The sequence below is a fragment of the Anolis carolinensis genome, chromosome 2 (genome assembly GCF_035594765.1).
Source record: "Anolis carolinensis isolate JA03-04 chromosome 2, rAnoCar3.1.pri, whole genome shotgun sequence".
In the NCBI taxonomy this organism is placed as follows: Eukaryota; Metazoa; Chordata; class Lepidosauria; order Squamata; family Dactyloidae; genus Anolis; species Anolis carolinensis.
In genome coordinates, this window is record NC_085842.1 from 188,138,189 (window position 1) to 188,148,766 (window position 10,578).

At 43.8% G+C, this 10,578-nt stretch overlaps 1 protein-coding gene across 2 annotated transcripts in view; it reads left to right on the plus strand.

The window, feature by feature from the left end:
- The window catches only part of s1pr2 (sphingosine-1-phosphate receptor 2), a 101,179-nt gene extending 92,377 nt beyond the window's left edge, over positions 1-8,802 (plus strand). For both annotated transcript variants that reach the window (XM_062971326.1, XM_062971327.1), the window contains one exon: positions 1,271-8,802. In XM_062971326.1, the coding sequence (XP_062827396.1) occupies positions 1,393-2,445 (1,053 nt within the window). In that variant the 5' untranslated portion in view covers positions 1,271-1,392 and the 3' untranslated portion in view covers positions 2,446-8,802. The remainder of the gene's footprint in view (positions 1-1,270) is intronic.
- The last annotated feature ends 1,776 nt before the right edge of the window (positions 8,803-10,578 follow it).

The following is a 10,578-nucleotide window of genomic DNA, read 5'->3' on the forward strand; positions in this document are numbered from 1 at the left end:
TCCCTCAGGGAGGAAGCACCCAGGCTTTAAAGCTGCAAGGCCATTACATGCTAATCATTTCACCTAATTGCAGCATTCATATTTGCCTCCAACAGACAAAAAAAGAACAATAAGAAATATTGTATATTCACAAGCTTTAGCAAATAATATCCCCTGATGGCACAGCGTATTAAAGCACTGAGTTGCTGAACTTCTGGACCGAAAGGTCTCAAGTTTGAATTGGGGGAGTGGAGAGAGCCCCCACTGTTAGCCCCAGCTTCTGCCAACCCTGAAGTTTGAAAACAATAGGTACTGCTCTGGCGGGAAGGTAACGGCGCTCCATGCAGTCATGCCACATGACCTTGGAGGAGTCTATGGACAACACCAGCTCTTCGGCTTAGAAATGGAGATAAGCACCAACCCCCAGAGTCAGACATGACAAGACTTAATGTCAGGGAAAAACCTTTACCCTTTACCATAACGACCAACAATTCCTCAATACTTTATTTCCCATACCGCCATACTTCGCCACAGCAACGCGTGGCCAGGCACAGCTAGTATTGTATAAAATTACCACCAGCTATGTTTACAAGGTGGATATGAAATACAATTTCATGTTTAGACTTGGGTACCTTTTAAAAATCCAGAGCAGTTCTAGTTCCAATTATTTCAGATATGGGATATTTATAATTTCAATAGCATTGCAATACATCTTACTTAAGTGTAAGAAGTCTTTGACAAGGTGCTCTTTAAGCCACCTGAGTCAATATCAAGGTGCTTATCTTTGAATGTGGCGTTTCTAGGCTCACTTTCTGCCATCTGGTGGAGCTTTATCTTTTAACTGGATTTTGGAATTAAAAGAGGATGCTTTCAGATAGAGATCAGAACAAGTCTCATTCCATAAAGAAGAAGTTCCTTTATTGTTACAATTAGTAATGCTGTAATGACTTGTAAATATTATTTTTAAAGAAAGCTTCAAGTAATTTAAATGTTGTATACTATTCTTTTCACTTCCAAGTTTGAAAAGGTTAAAAAGCATCACAAAAGTGAAGAAGTGAGAGACTTTCATAAGATTGCAACCAGCAACAAAAACAAATTACCATACTATAACGGGTGGCATGATTGAGTTACTTTTTAAAGAAACTTTCCAGAGTATTGAATATTCTTAGAACATTTGACTATCTCCTGTGATAAATATATACTTTTATAAAATAGCCCTCCTTTTTCCCTCCCTTGTTTTTCAGTCCTAGTTTTTAACCTGTGTTTTTTGTGTCTTCTTTACCATCTCCAGATCCCACTAAGTCGCTGTGCTGTCCCTCTTGCACCAAATGACTGAAAATCAGATGGGATCCTAACACAGGCATCCTCACATGGGCCTCACTGTAACCAGTATTGGGGAAGTGTGACCAAGCCATGGGGAGTATCTACCAGTTCTACTTCGACACGTCGAAGATCTTAGAGCACTACAACTACACCAAGGATAAGCTGGAGAATGACGGGTCCCCTTCCCTCCCTACCACCACTGTCGCCATTATTGCACTTTGCTGCTTCATCATCTTGGAGAACCTGCTGGTGCTTATCTCTGTTTGGAGGAACAAGAAGTTTCACTCGGCAATGTTCATCTTCATTGGCAACCTGGCCTTTTCGGACCTGCTGGCTGGCTCGGCCTTCATTGCCAACGTTGTCCTTTCAGGCCCAGCCACTTTCCGCCTCACCCCAGTCCAGTGGTTTGTGCGGGAGGGCACTGCCTTTGCCACACTGGCTGCCTCAGTCTTCAGCTTGTTGGCCATTGCCATAGAACGACATGTGGCTATCACCAAGATGAAGGTCTATAGCAGTGACAAGAATTGCCGGATGGTGTTCCTGATTGGGGCCTGTTGGGTCATTTCAGCTGCCATTGGTGGGCTACCCATTCTTGGTTGGAACTGCATGGCTGACCTGGACAAATGCTCCACTGTCCTCCCTCTTTACTCCAAACAGTACATCCTCTTTGTGGTCTTGATCTTCACCATCATCCTCTTCTCCATTGTGATCCTCTATGTCCGGATCTACCGCATTGTTCGCTCCAGCCATGCTGAGATGGCCGGCTCCCAAACAGTGTCCTTGCTCAGGACAGTCACCTTTGTCCTGGGAGCTTTCATCATCTGCTGGCTGCCAGCCTTCATCATTCTCCTGGTGGATGCCTCTTGTGCCAGGAAATCATGCCCCATCCTTTACAAGGCGAAATACTTCTTTGCCTTCGCTACCCTCAATTCAGCCATCAATCCGCTCATCTACACCCTCCGCAGCAAGGACATGAGGAAGGAGTTCCTGCGAGTGCTCTGCTGCTGGGGGATGATGGGGCAGGGGAAGCCCTCAGAGCGTTGCATGATCCCTCTCCGCAGCTCCAGCTCCTTGGACCGCTGCACACAAAAACAGGACCTCCCCACTGCACCTTTCATGAAGGAGCATTCCACCTTTGTGTGAAAAGACACAAGGGAGAGGACTACATAACAGGAAGAAGGAAAGCAGTTGGGTGAGATAGACCCCAAAGAAGGCGGTACAAAGGCAATGTGGTACAAGGTGTGAAAAGAACATCTTGGTTATCAGATGCACCAAGTGTAGACTGAAATGGAGATGTCCATGTGTTCACTAGACCTGTACAGTATTATAACTTTCTGTTTGATGAGAGAGAGGTGGGAGGGAGAGAGAGAGAGCGGAAGGAGTGACTGAGTGACTGACTAGTGGGCTGACTGACTTGAAGTGTGGGGACTGGGTAGCTGCAAATGGTACAATTTCTCTGTTCTAGCAGGGGCCTTGCCACTCTGAACATCCACATTTCTGTCTGTCCAATAGCTGAGGGTCAAACTAGACCTTAAGTAGGATGGGCATTCCCTCTTAAGGAAACCTTTTCTCTTCTGTGTTGGGATTTCCTCAGAGATAATGTGTTTTGGCCATCAGACCTATCAATTCAACTTAGTTTTATCTTTCAGTAATCAATCATCCACAAAGCAAAGCTCAATAAATGAAAGGTATGCATGTTATCATCTAGTTTGGCCCTCAGAAACATGCTTTCATCTTTTCTGTCTTCCAAAAACATTCCTTTCGTCTTTCCTAAGAAGCAGTAACCAGTTACTGTCTTCTTTTCCTGGTTCTGATTTGCCCATAGCTGATTCTTAAGTGCATTTGGTGGAGAAGGGATGTTCTTGAAAATGAAGACTGACACAACCTTTTTAAGCAACAGGGGCAGTTTGTTAGCTCCAGTGCTGCATGCAGCTCAAAGATGCAAATGTGAACGTTCACTATATTTGTTTCCTGCTCTGGGCTCATTCAAACTGGTTTTTCAGGTTTTCTGCACATTTCAATTACAGCAAGAGGAAAAAGATCAGGCCAATTGTTCCTTTTATAAAGGAGAGGCAAGTCATAGTCCTACATGGCCAAGAGTGGCTGCTTGGAGAAGGCAAATTTGGGGTCATGGGAGAGAGATCACGGGCTTCAGTGGGACTAAAGAGTCCTGAAAGTACCATAAAACTTTAGTAACTGTTGTGACCTTGTGCAGGCTTGCTGATGTCACATTGATGGGAGGTACACTAATAGTGATCTTGCTCTGGCCACTGTGTTGTGGGTGACTTATGAATGACCCCCCCCCCCCAAGCACCTATATATATATATTTTGTTTCCCTCCTTCAAAGAATTAAGCACCAAAACATGTTTTACAAGAAGTCTGCCACTTGTTTGGAAGCGTGACTGCACTTAAGTTGTTGTTGGGCATGTTGTCCTGCTGCGCATTGCTGCCTAGAGGAACAACTGTGGATCCAGGAGGGAGGTAGATGGCGTTGAATAATACAAACATTGGATGAGTGAAGGTTGGATAAGCAAGACTCTATGTACTTCTGAGGGGAGAAAATGAAAACCCCATCTTAGCATTCATTGCCTAAGAAAACCTTATGAAATTAATGGGGTTGCCTTAAATCAACTGGAGATTTGAAGGCATGTACACAGAGGCAAAGGAAGGGGTAGTCAGTTTCCCATGGATTGGGCCACATAGACCCCTTCAACCCATCCATGGCTTTATGTTGCTGCAGGCAACATGTGCTGTGAGTTGGAGTCCAAACTAAGTTTTTTCCAGGTTAGACAATATGGATCCAAAGTTCCTGCTGTCTCCTTGCTAAGATCTTGCATAATGGAGCTCAGGAGCATAGGAAGCTGCCTTATGCCAAAGCATGTCTTGACTGGCAGTTATGGCCCTTCAGTGTTGCAGGTAGAATTGTCTTTGGTTGCCTCCCATCTAAGTACTAATCCGATCAGATTCTGGTTACTTTCAAAATTAGGTGAATTGTGATTACATTCAAACTGCCATGGCTGCATCCTGTAGCACCCTGCTGGTATTTGTTGTCTGGTGAGGGAGACGACAAACTGGAAATCCCTAGGATGAAGCTTGGCAGATATGAGGCTTTGTACTATAATGGTGTAGTATGGAAGGCTGATGAAGCATGCCATGGTGGCATTCTGGGAGATTTCTGTGTTCAGTATTCTGGAAAACCTGATATCTCTTTACACTAGGTTTTGAAGATTAGTGGCTATATGAACTAGAGAGAAATTTGGCCCATGAAGCATTTTCAATCCAGAGGCAAAAAGGGGAGAAACATGGTGAAATTGGGAATAGGACTAGTTGGCGATTCACTTTGGACATGGCACTTTCCAGCTCCTTCCGAAGTGCTGACCCCAAAACACTGACTGGTGCATAGGAGGGTAAATACAGGACAGGAAACCTGTCTGGTGCTGTCTTTGGCAGCTAGTGATGCCTATGTAGGCAGCACTGATTAAAGAGGGGTCCTGTAAACAGGCAAGAACCAGTGTAGTGTTGTGGTTTGAGCATTGCGCTAGAACTGTGGAGACCAAGGTGCATATCCCGCTCTGCCATTCTCTCAGCCTCAGAAAAAGGCAAGGGCAACCCCCCTCTGAACAAATCTTGCCAAGAAAAACCTGTGATGGAATTGTCTTGAAATTTCCATAATTCAGAAACTACCCAATGTACTCACCTATAAGTCTTGAATTTTTAGTTTAAAAATCAACCCAAAAAGCAGGGTTGTCTTATCCACATGTCAAAGTGAGTACTGAATGTTAACTCTTATAAAACAAGGAACCATCCCTTCTCTGAGTTAGTGTAGCGTGGTGAAAAAATGTGCTTATTCTATTCTGGGAGAAGCACTGAGTTCCTCTACTCTCTCTGCCATGGTGCCATTTCTGGCCTTTTTGAATGCCTAGGTGAGGAAATGTGAGTGACGTCCTTGGCCCTCTTCATGGAATGACCCTCGACTTTTCCATGGGTCATATCAAAATTTTAATTTTTAGTCCCAATTTTATACATGGGGTTGACTTATACATGAGTATATATGGCAGTTGAAGGCAAACAATAGCAACCTATAAACAGGCCTTCTGTGCAGCCTACACTCCAAGAAGTTAGTTTGGAATCTACACTCAAGTGGCCTCACTTTTAGTATGCGCTTCATGTGTCCAACCAGTAGTAATCCTCTGACTTCCCTTCAGTTTAAAAACAACTGAAGCATAGTAGTGTGTCTGTAAAGATGTGCTATAGTTTTAAAAATTGAGAATGTTGCTAAGGGGGAAAGATGGGAATGATTGGGAAAGAGCCAGGGGTGGGTGGGTATCCTACCAGCATAACTGCTCCAGCTCTGGAAGCATGATTCAGCCAGCGTGATGTGTAGGAACATGCCATTGAAAAGAAAAAGGAGGATTTCTTCTTTCTTAATTAATGGGAATTAAGATGCAAGCGTGGTAATTTGATCCCTCCACAAGCATGGGTGATGCCGTCCAGGGCTAGAGAAAACAGGGAGTTGCTTCACATAATCCATCATCCCCCTGCTCTCCTGCCCTATATTACAGTGTTCCATATGAAGAAGACCTTACTAAAGGTTGCTGTGGCCCTAATCACTTTCCCTGGGATTAGGGATACAAGGCTCCTGCAGAAGTGCATGCGATTTTCCTGCTTCTTGGCAAGGGGTTGGACTGGATGGCTCACGAGGTCTCTTCCAACTCTATGATTTTATTATTCTAAATAGGGAAATTGTGAATAAAAAGACCCACTTTTCACCTGAAATGACACCTCTCTGAGGATCTTAGTTCCTTCAGCATGGCTCTATCTTTAGCATCCATTGGACATTGACTGTAAAGTTGTGCTGGATGACCTAGAGATTGATGAGGCTGTCAGAAAGAAAATCATAAAAAGTACCACTGTTGATATAAGACACTATTGTGTGTTAACAAGTAACGCACCGTGCGAAATATCCATCATAAGAGTAGGTGCCCAATCTATCCACAGATGAATTTGAACCAGGGATATTTGAGTCCAAGAGCATTTGCATCAGAATAACAAAAAAAGTTGAGTAGGCCTTCTTTTATTTGCACTGTGTGGCCTCCCTATCTACCAACTCAATATCCAGAGTTTCATTTACCCATGCTCCAAAACAATCTATCCTCCCCACCCACAAGAATGTTTGTGGGCTTCTATAGGTTCTCCAGTGTAATTCTACAGTATGCTTCCAACTCAATATATCAACAAATAGGGTTGGGCGGACTCTTGAAAAATAGCCCCCCATGAATTGTCAAAGAGCATTCCTGTGCATAGACAGCAGCTATTTCATATCTCCTTACATCAGTGGTTCCCAACCTTTGGGCCTCCAGGTGTTTTGGACTTCAGCTCCCACACTTCCTAACAGCTGGTAAGCTGGCTGGGATTTCTGGGAGTTGAAGTCGAAAACACCTGGAGGCCCAGAAGTTGGGAACCTCTGCCTTACATGCGCCAGGTTCCAGAAGGGCTCTGAATAGGACCTTTCCTACTGTTTCAGATCTTTGAATACTGAAGGGAGCAAACATCTAGTATGTGATAAAGTTTGGCTATAAGGAGCAGTGCATGGAATGGGAAATATTTGACCTAGATATTTTTGGCTCTGCTGACGATTTCTCAGAGATGAAGTCCAAAATATCTGGAAAATCAAACATAGGAAGAGAAATGGCAAAGGAGTTCCCACCCACCCATAGTTTCACACAAGCAGCTAAGGAGACCAGGAAGGGAAGATTTATGTGTGCAAGTATGCTTTGAATGAAGTCCTATAAATGTGTACTGTGTGTACAAGCAAAATCCTGCACATCCTGCATTTAATTCCATGCAACTTTCTCAAATAGGACCAGAGCCTTGGAAGTGTTTGACTTCATGTATTGTGTAGGTGAGTGTGGCGTTTGTCATTCCAATGAAGTGGCGTGTGTGTGTGTGCAAGCAAGATGCAGATGCAGTGTGCCAGTGTGAGTTAAGTGAAATTCCCCGTATATAAGGTTTGCTGACTTCTTGTTTTGCCTGTCTGGCTTGACATGGGCGTACAATCAAAGCCGGTGATGTGTACATTTTGGTTGGTGACTGGGCCTGGTTGCATATTTTGTGTGGATGCACAAAGAACACTGCCTTCCCCCCGCAACAATGGGACATGGTAGTCACATTTTCGCACACATGCTGTGATGCCATGATATATAATCCTTGTAGCTCTCACTTCAGTATGTCTGGATTTTGTATTGCTTATACTCTTTTCCTCTGTGAAGAGAAACTGCTTTGAAGGGTGGATTGAAAATAGGCAATAGGTTTCATTTTTAATTCAAGTTTAATAAAAAAAATCAAAAGGAGCTTTCAGTGGAATAGTCAGGAAGTATTGTTGCTCATTTTGTATATATTTATACAGTTGGTCCTCCACATTTGTGGGTTTCACTTTATCAGATTTGACTCATATTTTCTCACTAAGAATCTCTAGGTCGTTCAGCAAGACTCGATGGCAAACTCTGTCCATAGAGTTGCACCCAATGACCTAAAAGCCTCATTCTCTGGAGACTCTTAGAGGCTGGATGGCGATCTGTCAGAGGTGCTTTGATTGTGTTTTTCCTGGATGGCACATATGATCTCTTCACATTCTATGATTTCTCTAGACATTTGGAAGTCCTCCAAAGTTGTTCTGTGGTCAGCTTCTGGCCGAAATTAACCACAGAGTGGCACTAGAGTACCTAGAATTTCTTAGGTGTTCTCTCAGGCAAATATTTTTTTCATTTGTGGTTTTTCTATGGTTGTGGGGGTGATATGCCCCTAGCCCCAGTTAATGTGGAGGGCTGACTTTATCTGCTTTCAGATATTTTTTTGGGGGGGGGGGGGTGTGTTATATTTAATTAGAGACAACTCTATCACACCACTTCCACATATGCTCCAATAACAACATCTGCTGTGTCCCATCATTTCGTCCACATTATGAGTAGGATGACATTTGGGGACAGGCCTTCTGTTCTGTGACTGTGTAGGGTTTTGAAGTATGAGAAATAGGAAGGTGACCTGTGAGTACCAACTGTGAGCCCATGGCATACCCTTAAAAAAGATTGCTTACTCCACTACCACTTGCCAGTATCAAAGCAAAATGTTATCAAGAGTACATTTGTAAATGGAAAACAAACTTGGTGATGTATTAGTCTGTTCTTTGCCGCTGGAAATCATGGAGGGAGTTTGGAGACAGTGATAGTATGAGGGGTGGGAAGAAGATCAATAAAAGCGCTCATCACTGTCACCATATTGTATCCCTCCCTCCCCTCCCTCCCCCTTTCTGTCTCCAACTCCCCCACCCATCCATTGCACAAAACAAATGGTATGATGTTATGATGTTAGGACATTCATCCCTGCTATATTTAACCCAGCAGAATTTTGCCTGTGGAAACACTAATTTTTGAGGCTTTTTTCAAAAGTGTAATTCTCCCCTTGAATTGAGATTTGTATGTATTAAAATGTTCACTTCTAAATCAGGCTTCTGTGCATTTTTCCCTTTATATAAGTTTGAGAACTGGCATGCATTTACAAAAATATTAAGGAAGGCTTTCCTCCCCCCTCCACAATCAGATGCTCCCCATAACTGACGATTAATCCCATTATGTCTGGGAGCAGTGTATGTTGGTAGTTTGGAGCAGTGGTTCTCGACCTGTGGGTCCCCAGGTGTTTTGGCCTACAACTCCCAGAAATCGCAGTCAGTTTACCAGCTGAGGACCCACAGGTTGAGAACCACTGGCCTAGAAGGACACAGTGTGGTGAAGCCTGCACTGTGGTTGAATTTCAGAAGTGAACAGGAGACTGAAATGTCCATGTGATTCCCTTTTTGCTTCCTGCCAAGTCATAGGAAGAGATTAGGCTTGTCCGATCGATGGAAAAAATGTTTCAATTCTCGTTTCTAAAGTAGGGGGTGCCGGCTCTTCGATGTAGAAATTATTTCTTAATGTTTCACCCAAAATTTTCGGATATTTCAGAAAATTCGTAATGTTTCTAAAATGTTTCTAAAATGCACAATCGCCAAAAAACAGGAAACCGGGGGGAGCTTTTCTGGGGGTCTCCCGCCCTCATTTCTTGAACTATTCTCATCAAATTTGGTACAGTGGGAGAACACATTCCACACTCTTTGCTCAACAAATTGCAGAATGTTTCCTGTCTCCTATGATTTTTGGCAAATTTTCATAACTTTTTATAATACACTATTTTTCAATATTTGAAGAAACCTTTTCCTGGTTTGAAAGTCTTATTTCCTGTTCAATTGGGTTCTTATCACTGTAAAAGTCCCTCTTCTACTTGTGTAGACTTTGGATTAGAAATGCAGCACACGCCAAGCAATGCCTTGACAGGATTGGCAACGTCCTTTGGAAACTATAAATTACCTTTGAACCTTTTGATCAATGGTGCCACTGGCTGACCTTGTGATTGCAAAAATGAAACTCTGGCTGAGGACTTTGGATTAGAAATGCAGCACACGCCAAGCAATGCCTTGACAGGATTGGCAACGTCCTTTGGAAACTATAAATTGCTGTGGACCCTCTATTGAATCAAATCAATGTCTGACTTTGTGATTGCAGAAATAAAACTCAGCCCAAGGCTTGAGAATAGAAATGGAGCATGAGGGAAGCAATGCCTTGGCGGGTGCCCCATGTCCTTTGGAAACTATTTCTTCCAATGTACCCTTTAGGTTTGAAACCAATGTGTGTCTTTGTGATTGCTGCAATAGCACTCAGCCCGGGGGCTTGAAATTACAAATGGAGCGGAAGGGAAGCAATGCACTTGCAGGGACGCAGACGTCCTTATTTTCAAGTCCCCCCCCTTTCAGGATTGCAAAGAAGGGCTGATGTGGTGATTGCTAAATTCCAAAAAAGAAAACAGAAAGGCAAAAGGTCTCCCTCAGGAGTAGATGGAAAGCACCCCAAGCTCAGCACTAGCAGGGACGCAGATGTCCTTTGGGGAAAAAAAGTTTCCTAAAGCCAGCCACAGCAAGGACTCTGCCCCAAGCCCCCAGCCAATTTCTCCCCAAAAAAACACAATATCGAACCAGCAACAACAGAAACAATCTACCCCCAGTCACTTAGCCCTCTCTCCCCCAAGCAAGCAAGCAGCTTCCCCGCGTGCGCGAAACACCCTCTCTCCTCGGTATCCCAACCCAGAATGGCTTGGCTCAGTTGGGGAGTGGAGAGATCCTCCACGTGGACGTGGAGGACGCTAGCCCCCACCTTTTTCAGCCATCGTGGAAGTTTCTGATTGGCCAG